Below are 13,178 nucleotides of genomic sequence, written 5' to 3'. Positions count from 1 at the left end.
AAAATAAGTACCTTTTTGCATGTGAGAAAGGTCTTGTATATATAGAAACGCTTCTGGTGATAAACTGAAAATGTATTTTTAAATTATCAATTTGTAATAGTTAAAATTTGAAGATAGTTTGAATGTTAAAAAGAAAGTATTAACAGTTTTTGCATTGTTATTAAAATGGAAATAGTAATGCATCTATTACTTTCTATTTAAGTTTATTGTGCAGGGTTTAAATTCCTTTGTTTACTTGCTTTTTTTTTAAAATATCTCATATGCTTATTAAACATTTATTTATGAACAGTTGTGAACATATATTTCAAACTGTATTTCTCACTTGACATAGTTTTTAATTAAAATGAAGTGCAAATTTTCATTTTCAAATTTTAATTAATAAACACACTTGAAAACACTTCTTTCGAAGATCCTGCTGGGACGGAACAATAACAAATCGCTTGTGAGGAGTTTTTTTTAGATGTAGATACGCATCCAGGAACGAAGCAATACTTGTAATTGATTTACTAGCCATGACAAAGAAAATCAAATTAAAAACAATCGCAGAATGCATTAAACCCTACAGACAGCAAAGGATTTTCACTAGCCTTTTATGCGCGCTGCTGTTAGAAGGCTCTTGTTTTCCCGCGCCTTCCCCCAAAGCTCGCCAAGCACTTCTTTGTCCTAGCCAGGTCCTAGCCAACCCCGCCGCCTCGCAGCGCGGCAGTGACGTCAGTCAAAGGACTTACAAGCAAATGACGTCACTCGCGCGTGAACTTTAAAAAAATTATTTTAAAAAAAAGTATTAGTCGTATCGTAAAAATTTTTTCGCAGATGATGTTCATGTATGTTACTCTATCATATAAAAATAAAATTAGAAAATCGAATACTTCCCTATTCGGGCTGTTTTACAAATGATGCAGATACTAGATTACAAATAACAATCCAGTTAAGTGAGTTTTAAATTGAAGATCTCAACAGAGCCGAGGCGCTAGGGGCAGGCTCTGCAGTCTCTTCAGTTTTGGTCCCTAGGGGCGCTGAACGCCGCCCCTAGGGACCAAAACTGAAATCTGCCGTCCCCCCTCAAAAAAAAAAAAAAAAAGATGCATAATTTTTGTGTTTCTGTGATAAAAAAATGCAAAAAAAAAAAAAAATTGTTTCTGAAATTGAAACTGTCAAGCTTTTGAAGAAATGATGGCATTTTATACTCAGGGGTGCCTCGATGCGAGGTCACCGTGACCTCCCAAAAAAAAATCCTTATTTGGAAAATATGGAGACAAAATTGCAACATTTAAATTCTTCTTTCTTTCTTAAAATTGTTTTTTTTTAATGAGGCATAACGTTACTTCCGGTTAGGTGTTATGAATGTATGATATTCGTGCATGCTTGTATTTTATCATTCGGTAAATTGAGAATTGTTTTCACCCATGAATCAACGATTTAAATAAATTCCTCTGTGTTATTTCGTTTACTCACTTTACTTTTCTTACCACTCCTCATTGCTCGATGGTATTTAATTTGTAAATTGTTACTGGATTACATTCCAAAAAGTCCAAAAATTCTGCTTTTGAAAACTGCTCATTTGAAAGATATGTATCCTTTTTTAAAAGCTTTTTGAAGACTCCTTTCTGTTCATTGGTTTTTAATTAAGAGCATGTTTTCTTCATTTAAAATCATTCAGCCTTTTTCGCTCGTCACTCATTTTCATTTGCCGCGCAGTCTTAATACTATTAACAGAAAAGTTTTTAAAAATTGATAATGTAGATGAGAAATACACGTCAATCACTGAAGAAACCATAATTGAATAAAAATTCTTCGTTAAACTCCTATCTTGTTGGAGCTTCTGGCCAAACGCAGTGACACTTGCTTTTTTTCAATCGACACCGCTTTTCGTTTTCACGCTTATTGTTTTACACATATCTATTACCACATGCTTGAAAAATATTTCGTTTTCATAAGATGAGTGAAAGTAAACATTATTAAATTACAAGAAAAGGATGTCACTATGGAAAATGAAAGAATGCTAGTAGTTCACTTCAAGAGTAATAATTAAAAAAATAATTAAAAAAATACGTGGTTAAAGCAAAATTTGCCGCCCCTGAAAATTTTGCCGTCCTACGCAGCTGCCTGCTCTGATTATTGGGAAATTGGAATATCGATATTTTAAGGGAATGGGGTCAGAACGATTAGCTTCTTCGACTAAAACAGTGAATCCTGAATTTGTAAAAACCGACCATTTTCTTGAAGAAGTCAATTAAAATACAACAGAGCACATAAAGGGTCACCTACACTAGAACGAATACTAATAATGCTAATATTAGGCATTAAAATGAAACCCAGTTCTAGTTGGCAGATTTACGGTATTCGTTTCTAATTGTAAAGTTATTACAGTGGCGTCCTTTGCATGGGTGACACTCGGGCGGCAGTTTGGGGTGTCACTCCTCCCCCCCCGATACAAACGCAAAAAAAAAAAAAAAGAAAGGTAAAAAAATTCTATGTAAACACGAGAACATGAAATTCATACAATTTTCAGAAACAATTACATTTGTGTATTAACGAAATTTTAAGTGGGGAATGAAATTGATGGTCCCGTAATTACTTCAAACGTATTTCAAACACAGATTAAGATAAAGAAATCCAGATTTTTGTATAAGAGAAAGTCACTAGACGGTATAAGTATTGACAATATAAACCTAATCCCGAGTATAGTAGATGCACTTTAGATGTGGGTCGGGAAAGGAGGGATCCGGGGGGTTTTCCCCCGGGAAAATTTTCAAATTTGTAGACTTGAAAAAGCATTTTAGCTTCATATTTTTCAAAAACTTGCAATTCCACTTTGGTCATCACCCTCAGACGGGTGACACTTGGGGCGGACCGCCACCTCCCCCGTTGTGACGCCACCGAATGGAAAAATTCTTACAGGGAATTTTGGAAGATTAAATGCAGAATTTCTCAGAGAAAGTGATAATGAGAGAAAGAAAATCTTTCCACAGGGAAACAAGAGAAAATATCTTTCACATGGCTAATGAATCTCACCTGTTTGCGAGTCCTCCTCCCCCGACTGTCGGATTCTGCGTCGCAAGCCGACTATTTCCTGCCGTAGCTCATCTATGATGCTTTGGTACTGAGCCACATGGTACTGAGCCTCCGAAACGTTGCTGCGGAGCTAGATGAGAAAGAGAGGTCATTAATTTTATGCAAACAATTCACCACCGAAAATAACTACGCCAATTAAAAGAGCTGTTTAAACTATTTCAATTTTCAACTAACAATAACGTATCAATAAATCTTGAGTGAAAAAAAAGTGCTATTTTACGGAGTACATACGTGAAAAAAAATTGACGACTAGACCGTAATTGAAGAAGAAATTGCTTATGGTTCCATAATCACAAAATTTAGATTTTTTAAACGATAAAAGATTCACATATTGGTTCAGATGAGTCTTTTCCGAGATGAGTCATTTCCTACTGGAGTAACCAGTTCAAAATCGCCACTTAACACTCATCTGAGCACATTACAATTGGTCAATATTTCTTTAAGAAGTAGTTTTCAGCAGGGTCTAATTACGGCACGGTCCTGCTGGTCCTTGGATCTGGGCACCATAATTTTAGGAACACAAAAATCAAGTGAATTTTAATCGTACTTTCCTTTTTGGGGATTTCCTAAGGGCATCGTCTTTTACTCGGACCTGTCCATCATTCCGGCTTCATCGAGTCCTGGCTTTCAGATGAGGGTCTCGTTGACTTTCATTGATTCATAATAGAGTCTTTCGCAACATATTGTTCCGAACTCAAACTCTATTTCTCTGTAACCCTCAAAGAAATATATTTCTTTTTATTCTCTCAACTGTTAATTCCTCAGCAGAGACGATTTCTTTGACTATGGCTTACTTATCATTGTGGTGTCTTGTAACTGATGTGATCACAATAAAAATTAGCAGGTCTGGGTACCATTCATTTGTAAATCTTAATTTTTAGAATTCGTTACGATTGGTTTAAAGTTATATAAATCAGCTATAAAAATAAAGCTATACAAATTGCTTGAAGCTCAGATCAAAAATATGAAACAGTTTTAATGCGCTATACTTGCAAAGGTATGTAATTCGAAATTTTTCACACATCAGAAAAAAAAAAAGTAACGGCAATTTATATTTTTAACGTACTACGCAAAGTAAACAATTTGCATCAATCCAATGTTATTCTGGAAGTGATTGAGTATATACTCTGTCTCAAAAAAAGTTGATAAGATATCGTACCTTGGTGGTGATGTTCTTGGCTCTGTCAGCATAGAGGAGAGTGTTTCGGGATTCTTCGAAGTGGGGATGGGCTGGGCTGAGGTGTCCCACCATCACCGTTCGGCAATTCCCCGATAGGGGTTCCTTGAGCAACCGAGTCAACTTGCTGTCTCGGAAGTTTACATACCGTGAACTGCGCTCAGCTGAAAATAATCTCTTATTATAGTTAGAAATCAATGCATTCAATCAAGTTTGCTAAGTATTTTGCTTTTACAGCATGCAAAGGGAAGCTAACTAGAAGATTCTTTAATATACTAGTGAAGTGAACTGTCGTCAATAAACTTGTCGAGGAACAAGTTATTGTCTAAAGAAATGAATTCTCTCTCGCTAAATTTTTCAATTGTCTTAGAACCTTAGGTTACCTTAAACAGCGAAATTCTAATGAGTTGACTAATAGATTGTTGGAAAAGTCATTGTCGTATTTCTATACTCACGCTTTAGTTCATCTTCGGAAGCACTAAAACAATTGGCATATGTTACTGCCATGAAATTTGATGGCAAAATTTCATGTAATTTGTAGCTTCATTGCAAATTATTGAATGACTCCTGAAGTTTTGTGGATTTTACGAGTCAATACCGTCATTAAATTATGTTTCTCTAGCTAACGCTACAGCTCGTGTTGATGGCGGCAAAACGAAGGCCATTGATCGCATGCATGTTACACGAAACAAGAGAATTGTTAAGGGGTCATCCACAAAATGTCACGATTTGACAGGGGAGAGGGCTTCGCGAAATTGTGAGTGTGGGACAAAAAGCCTTAACAGTTGACACTAGAAAGACACTAGCTATTATGCAGCTTGAGGATTTTGTGTTTTCCAGGGAGGAGGTTCTATTTCATATGAAAAAAATAAAGCAACTAAAGCTCCAGTACCAGATAATATTTATCCAAAAATTTTAGTTGAATGTGCAGAGGAATTAGTATGTTATTTTAAATATTTTCAATGCTTCTTATAACTCAGGGACAGTGCCAGGGGACTGGAAACTGGCTAATATATCACCGCTCTTCAAGAAAGGGCTTTAAAGGTAATGCTGGGAATTATAGACCTGTAAGTCTGACTTCAGTGGTTTGTAAGATTTTCGAAACTTTGATCAAAATTAATATTATGAATTTCTTAGAAACTAATAGTCTGTTGACTAGTTTGCAGTATGGGTTCAGGAAAGGTAAATCGTGTGCTACTGGAAATAAGGAAAAACTACTACTTTAGTAGGGTTGTGGGCACTTGGAACAGCTTACTGGAAGAGGTTGTAATGAGCAAGGGGGTGGATAGCTTTAAGAGGGCCATTGATCTTCATTGGGGACTAATAAATTGACAAGGACCAGCCTAGCTGGGCCAAGATCCTGTTGCTGGTCGTCACATTTGTATTTGTATCTATTCATCTTCTGGGCAACTTCTAGAAAAATATCTTTTTTTTATGTTACCTAGTCTTCACTCACTAACTGTTTACTTTCAAAAATTATCACAAGCGTGGCAATTGAGTTTGTTTCCATTTACCTCGTTTTTCCTTTGACACCAACTGACCCAATATATTATATGGAAATTCTTCTTTTTTCAACACAGTGCTGCCCATAAATCGTTTTATTATGACATTACCAAGATAGATAATTTATGAAACAATTCTTATTGCGAAAAAGTGGTTGGGAATTATTAGATATGAAAAGGAGAATGCCTTAATTAATTCTTAAACCTAATTTTAATATTTTTGATTATTAAAATTAGGTAATATGATTTTGATGTTTAAATTAATGTATTTTTTGTTAAATTTTATCAGTATGGATGACATTTTGATTCAATTATTTCGTTTAATTCCTTTTTTTTAAATGTTCAACTTTCCTATTTTAATTTAAAACTTGTACTATGAATTTTAATAAAAGCAAAATTGAATTTGTACGTTTAACAAACTTAAATATGGTTCAATACTTTAAAAGGTGTAAAAAACTGTAAAGTGACTCTCTTTGACCTCATGCGTGACCATGTCCACTGCCTGAAACTGGTGCATTCGATGGACGCAAAGGAAAAGTAGATCTTACCAAGAGCGTTGATGCAATTTCCAAGGGCCAGCAGACTCTTGTTAATATGAGCACCTTCCAACAATCTCTTCCCCGTATTCTGCACAAAACAAAAATGAGTCAGAGAAAAAAAGAGTCAAAATGGGGTACGAGTTTAGCAACAGTAATGAAAACAATGGCATCTAGCCTTCGTCACTTTTTTTTTTTGTTTTTTACAAAACGTTGCTTACGGGAATTAACGGAAAGTCAAAATAAGCATACTTTTTTAACCGACTTCAAAAAAGGAGGTTATGATTTCGGCTTGCGGCTTTTTATGTGTGTTTTCGTATTACTTCAAGAATACTGGACCGATTTGAGAAATTCTTTTTTTGTTTGGAAGGGTACGCTTCCCAGATGGTCCCATGTTAATTTTGTCTGGATCTGTTGAAGGGTCCCGGTGAAATCTAAGAAACTTTAAATTTCATAAGTTGGGTTAGGAGGCCCCGACTTCAAAAGGTTATTAAAAATTAAGAGATCGTATATAATTAGTTAGGTATTAAAATAATTCATCGTACGGTAATAAAAATCAGTGTTTAATTTATAATTGGGTATTTAGTTTAGTTGATTTTTGTACAGGAATTGTAAAATAAATTTGATTTATACGTTTAGCAAAAAAGTCGTATGTAAGTATGATCCATTATTTTTTACTTTTCAGTTCCTTTTTGTTTTTTGAAGTCGGTTCTTTTTTTATTTGAAAATAATTTTTGGAGGAAAAACTTGACAAATGAATAAAATTCATTTCATTAAATCAGTTTTTCTGCTATCTGCCCAGGTAGCACACGTTACGTTTAAACGTTTTATAAACGTTTGCAAGTGGTTGTCAAAACGTTGACATAACCATATTAAAACGTTTTTGAAACGAAACGTTGGAAACGTTGATAGAATTGGAAGATAATGGACAACATTATCTTCAAGTATGAATTGAATAAATACAAGAACTAATACTTCTAAACTTAAAATACAACCTAGAATTTCATTCAATCGCTTTTTCTGCTTTCTACCCAGATAGCACACGTAACATTTAAACGTTTCATAAGCTTTCTAAATTGGTGGTCACAACATCGACAGCCATTTCAAAACGTTTCTTTTGAGTAATCCACTCACCCCATTTATTTTTGCATATCAAGAAAAAACTATGGCACTAGATTGTAATAGTATGAATGCCATTAAAAAACTGTTTGATATTTTTCAAGCTACAAAATCTGGCCAAAATACGAGGTTTGTTAAAGACCTTATTAATTTTCTTTTCCTGGAAAATCTGATGAATATGAACCAAATGGGTTTACATGTGCTGACTTTGAACCTTCGTATGCATGCGTGTGTTTCTTTCCGTCTGTCTATAACGTCATCTGCGGCAACGCTGGCAAATAGCATTTGACTGAAGTGATGCTTTTGGAGCTATAATGCTGAGGAGTACGTTTTAAATGAACGTCAGCCACACTAGAAATTTAGAATAACCCTCGCACAAATAAAAGTCTTCTTTTTGTAAAAATAATTCACAGACTAAGCGCAAAAATTTCTTCTTGAAGAATTTAAAACTTTTGAAGAATGACCGAAAATAAATGCAATTCCAGAAATTAAGGACTCGCTGCATACCCACCTGTGTGTGAGCTGCCCGCTCTGAGCCGGCCAAGTCGATCATGTAAAGACTGCCCGTCCGAACCGTCTGCGCCCGATCCCGAGCCTCGCTGCGCCGCCTCACCCGCACCGTCAATACCGCGTGAGAGCGGGAGGAGACGGCATTAGCGCCCGTCGATTCTTGGCTGCGCCGCGTGTTGCCACGCATCAACAAGGACATCACCTGTTGAGAATAAGCAAGTAAGGATAGTCTGGCTGTGGTAAAAATGTGCTTGACCTTGGACGAGCTTATTTATGTTTGCGTTGAAAATTGCGTTTAAAAACTAAAATACTGTGTAAAATCGTCTTTGTGTACTAAGTTAGTGACTTCTTTCACATTCTTCAGTTTCTGACTTTGTAGCGTGTCAGCATTGCGTTTGTAACCGTAGCTATGTTCTTATACGACTCTTGCTTCTTCTCGTCCCCTCTAACACCCCTTAAAGTTCGTTCCAATCATTCTGGGACACCCTGTACAGATTGCTAGTTAAAAACTACTAAACACTTGCTCGCAGTTTTACCCAATCAGAATACAAGTGAAGGGAAGGGACTTCATATTTTGATATTCTCTGCTGCAACAGTTCGACTTTACATTCTCGAAGGGACCTCCGTGGCTCTGTGGTAAAAGCTGCGTCTTCTAAGCAAGAGGCTGTGAGTTCGATTCCCACTTCGCCTTGGGTGTTCCTTCGTTCTCATCTCTCATGTATAGTAAATCGTTCATGTGCATTGTGGGTATAAAATTTCGAATAACTTTGAAGTTTATAGGAGGTATAAAGCTTCTCCGCTGAGAATAGCTAAAGACCTCAATGTGTGCTATCAAATTAAATCAAACCTTCTTGAACGTACGTGTATTGTTAGTTTTCCAAATTATAGACTCTCGACTGAATTGACTGCGAAAGCAAAAATGAAAAGTTCAAATATTTCAGTGATTTTTATACTTGATTTATTTAAGTAAAATATCTCGATTTAAAAAATGAAATGCTGACACGATTCATTGCAATTCCTAGCATTTTGAAATGAAGAAAAGCCATTTGCGCCAAGCCGATATAGCTTAAGAAAGAGACGCTTTAACACACATCTTTGCACGCTAAACAGATGATTGGAATTGAATACGCTTAGATTTTGAATGAACTATACATTGAAATTTGAATTTTGTTGTGATTTGGAAAAATAAATAAGTAAAGTAAATAAGTAAACAGATAAAATGTAGATAAAAAGTTTTTCTGAGTTTTAAAAGTGTGTCTTGTACAATTATTAAGTTAAAACGTGAACTGAATAGAAAGAAAAATGGTGCACAAAAGTAATACAGTTAGTACGATGTTATCTAGTTAGTGGATGATGCAACTGCTTTGAAAATTAAATCTTTGGCTCACCTGTTCGGATGAGGCGATTTCAACTTCAGACAGTCCGGCCACCTGGTGATTGCCCCCAGCATCTTCCCTCAACTCCAGTTGAGCAGCTGAAGGATTCAAGAGATCTCGAATGTTTTCGTTATAGATCTGCAGATAAAGTAATACTCCCATCACATAACAAGACATGACGGCAAATCTTCTTAAAGTATTGACAATAGTAGAACATTTGTTCAAGACTCTTAAATAAAAACAAACGCAAAGAAAAAAAAAAGTGTTTTCTACAGAAAATTCCTTTTTAAAGAAAGTTTCTTACTAAACCAAACCCGAAAAGTTCAAAATGTTGCTATTTTGATAAGAATTTTCAAGTTTATTCAGGTAAGCAAGCAAGCATCTTGACTAAATGCGTAAAGCAACTCTTTTACTTGGTTGTTGCTACATGTCCCATTTTGGACTATCGTTTTTCAAAAAAAAAAAAGTTGTTAAATGACAGATAGTGTTTTGAAAATTCTTCTAGCTTGTGGCATCCTCATATATATAATAGCCGATGCCGATGATCAAGTAACTCTCCTGACGTCATCAACAATGAAATTCGCGCCACAGCATGATAATTTGATATTATTTTTTAGGAAATGTTTGACATGTAGATAAATGCTTTATTTTGACAAGTTTGAACTGGATCCGGTAACTTAACTGTTTTACTGGTAAGACTGTCATTTTAGGAGAATGAAGTAACGAAAAAGTGGTCAACAATGAACGTTATCTACTGGAGTTTAGGGGTTAATCCACCGCAGCTAGGGTTAGAGTTTCAACTATCAAAATATCACCAAACAGGCATTGCTTCGTTCAGATGTAGAATCAATTTTCACCCTTCATACCTTGACGCGAGATTTTCTAGTTGAATATAAAACTGCAATAACAACGGCTTCTTTACAACTTGTGATACTGAAGCACTAAGTACTTAAAGAGGCTTGACACAATTATATACAAAATATGGAAATTGAAACGATTACTGTATTTAAATCCAGCTAACTCCAGCAGGTCCCACTAAGCTGTTGCATCTGTCTTAATTTGATCTGGATGTCAGTTTTGATTACTTAGAACTGGTTTAGATGAGAAATTATGAATGTTGAACAATTCCTCAGATTCTTTCTGGGAGAAGAGGAAGTTACATTTTGCATTCGTTCATTTTAGTACGCTAAAAAGGGGATATAACTTCTAGAAAGTTTGCAAAGACAATCGTACTTAACAGTCACGCATCTATAGCTGCAAAAAATATTCTGTGATTGATATTAGAAAATCGAGCTTCTCTGAGCGTCTGAAGAAATACATTGTAACTGAACCATTTCCTCTTCGAAGAGAGGGCAAATGTGAAGGAGAAAAGAAAAAAAAATCAAAATAGGATCTGTTCCTGTTCTGAAATAGCATTATTAGACCTACAAGAACTAGCCAATACCTTATGAGGTATTTATTGCCTATTGATATTGATATTCATTGTTTGAGATTACAGTGTAGACCTCTCATTTTTGGTTAGAAAAGAAGTTGTCAATAGTTTAGTTTTCCAATATCAACCACAGGAAATATTTTTGTATCCCAATGGATTTGTGCCTTTGAGTCCAATTATCTTTGGCGTTGCTCCCCTCTAACACTCTAGCCGTTGCATCCCTATTTCGTACACTATAATGAAAGAATGGGAAATGTTACTTTCTCCTCTCGCAGAGACAAATTGAATAATTTTTAAATATTCCCAATTTCTCATCTAGACTAGTTTCAAGCAGTCAAAACTCACATCCGGATGACATTAAGACATACAGAATTGCTTAGGGAAGCCACTGGAGCTAGCTGGGTAGCAAGTTGTAAGTCTCCGAAAAAATATCTTTGTCCCAATGAATTTGAACACTATTGCAATTAGAAAAGCAATTTATTCCTCAAGATTACATTCTGAAGGTTGGGTACTGTTCCATATTCTTGAGGATTCTTGCCGAAACTGTTCCAGGATGACTGGGGCAAGAAAGTTCTTTTCAGACAATCTATGTTGGATTTTTACGTGAAAGCTTCATAAAAATTTCAAGCAAATGCTTCCTTAAAACAAGTTAACGGGTATTCGGCAAGACCTTAAGCTCTACTAAGTGAATAACTCTTACTTCGAGATAGGACATAGTGACCTGGTACACTTTGTTTTTAGTCTCCACTTCCGAAAAAAGGTCATTAAGAGCCCGGACCATGATTCCTGGGTTTCTCTGATCTCCCACCATCGTATAGGTTTTGCCCGAACCTGAAGAAAAGAAATTAAGTTTATAGTAAGTTATCTTTACAGTACAAATACATTTAGATATGTTCTTTTTCGTAATTTAATAACAGGTCTATTGGTCTTCCTACATTTGAAAGCTTTCTCTTAAGGTTTAACGAAACTAAATCAATCTATATAAATACATAAATGAATTTTTCCCCTTAATAGTCATTTAGAAACACATTTTTCGTGAATTCCCAAAATTGTGAGGAATGGACATGTATGATTTTGATTAGTACCTCCTCAAATGTTGTCATACTTTTTTTCATCATACTTGACCCCCTTCCTCCCCTATTGTCGCAAAGTGACATACCTTGTTACCTCCTCCTTGCTCCTAGTCCGAAACTCACACTACCATTAAATACATTTGTGGACGAACCCTAAAACAAAAACGTTAGTGAAATAATTATTTGGTGAGGTTTTTTTTTTTTTTTTGAAGAAGAAGAGGACCGATGATAGTAAATTCGTTTTTCGTGTTCTTTCTTTCGCATTTCGAGTGACACCCCAACTTAAAAATATAATTATCATTTTCGAGCTCAAAAACGCTGTCTTATACGTTTCTCCATACTTCTCTTCGACATTTAAAGGGTGGAAATAGCTTCTAATAACGTGACTTTCATTCTGCTAGATTTCTTTTTCTTTTTTTGATTTCGACCTTACATTCATAACTCTTGCAATTCATAAAAACATTTCTGCAAACTTGAATTGTTTTGCTGATGATGTCAAAGTTGGAGTGTAGAAATTGAAGAACAAGCAAATCAGCTGCAAGAGGATCTAGATCATATTAGGGAGTGGGCTGATAAATGGGGTATGGCTGTCAATGTTGCGAAATGTCAAGTGCTACATTTAGGGCATGGAAATAAGTGTACAAGTTATTATTTGTAAGGTTCAGTCATTAGTCAGGCAGTAAAAGTTACTGATCTGGGCATCTTAATAAGTCAAGATTTAAAGTTTAGTCAACAGTGCAGCATAGCTAGTAATAAAGCCAATAAGATGCTTGGATTCATCAATAAATCTATTTCAAACATATCTAAAGAAGTTTTTCTGCCCTTATATAGAAGTTTGGTAAGCTCTCATTTGGAGTATGCTGTTCAGTTTTGGTCTACTTATCTTAAGAAAGATATTAATGTACTGTAAAGGGTTCAAAGGGGGGCTACAATGCTAATAAATGGACTTTCTCATATAGACTATGATTCCAGGCTTAGAATGCTAAAAATGTACAGTCTTGAGCAAAGAAGAGACCGAGGGGACATGATTCAGTTTTTTAAATTTATTAAAATGAAAGATGTTACAGGGCTTAAGTATAGCACTGATAACAGGACAAGGGGTTATTGTTTAAAGCTATTTAAATCTCAGGCTAACACGGATATTAGGAAAAATTATTATTTTAGCAGGGTAGTGGAACTTGGAACAGCTTACCAGAAGAGGTGGTAATGAGCAAGGGAGTAGATAGTTTTAAGAGGGCCATTGATCTTCACTGGGGATTGTAAATTGACTAGGATCAGTCTAGCTGGACCCAGAGCCTGTTGCTGGCCGTCACATTTGTATTTGTATTAATTTGACCCAACATATCAGGTAACGAATTGATATGCAGATTCATCAATA

At 35.5% G+C, this 13,178-nt stretch overlaps 1 protein-coding gene across 1 annotated transcript in view; it reads right to left on the bottom strand.

Annotated features, from left to right (window-relative positions):
* Positions 1-13,178, bottom strand: part of LOC129224776 (kinesin-like protein KIF19) — a 131,120-nt gene that overhangs the window by 28,095 nt on the left and 89,847 nt on the right. Inside the window, exons 5-10 of the mRNA XM_054859323.1 lie at positions 11,428-11,558; positions 9,308-9,433; positions 7,921-8,121; positions 6,303-6,381; positions 4,235-4,416; positions 3,016-3,145 (exon numbers count right to left, since the gene is read on the bottom strand). Of these exons, the coding sequence (XP_054715298.1) occupies positions 3,016-3,145; positions 4,235-4,416; positions 6,303-6,381; positions 7,921-8,121; positions 9,308-9,433; positions 11,428-11,558 (849 nt within the window). The remainder of the gene's footprint in view (positions 1-3,015; positions 3,146-4,234; positions 4,417-6,302; positions 6,382-7,920; positions 8,122-9,307; positions 9,434-11,427; positions 11,559-13,178) is intronic.

This window comes from Uloborus diversus, chromosome 6 (assembly GCF_026930045.1).
Source record: "Uloborus diversus isolate 005 chromosome 6, Udiv.v.3.1, whole genome shotgun sequence".
In the NCBI taxonomy this organism is placed as follows: domain Eukaryota; kingdom Metazoa; phylum Arthropoda; class Arachnida; order Araneae; family Uloboridae; genus Uloborus; species Uloborus diversus.
The sequence above is the reverse complement of the archived record's forward strand: the minus strand, read 5'-3'. Positions and strand labels throughout refer to the sequence as shown.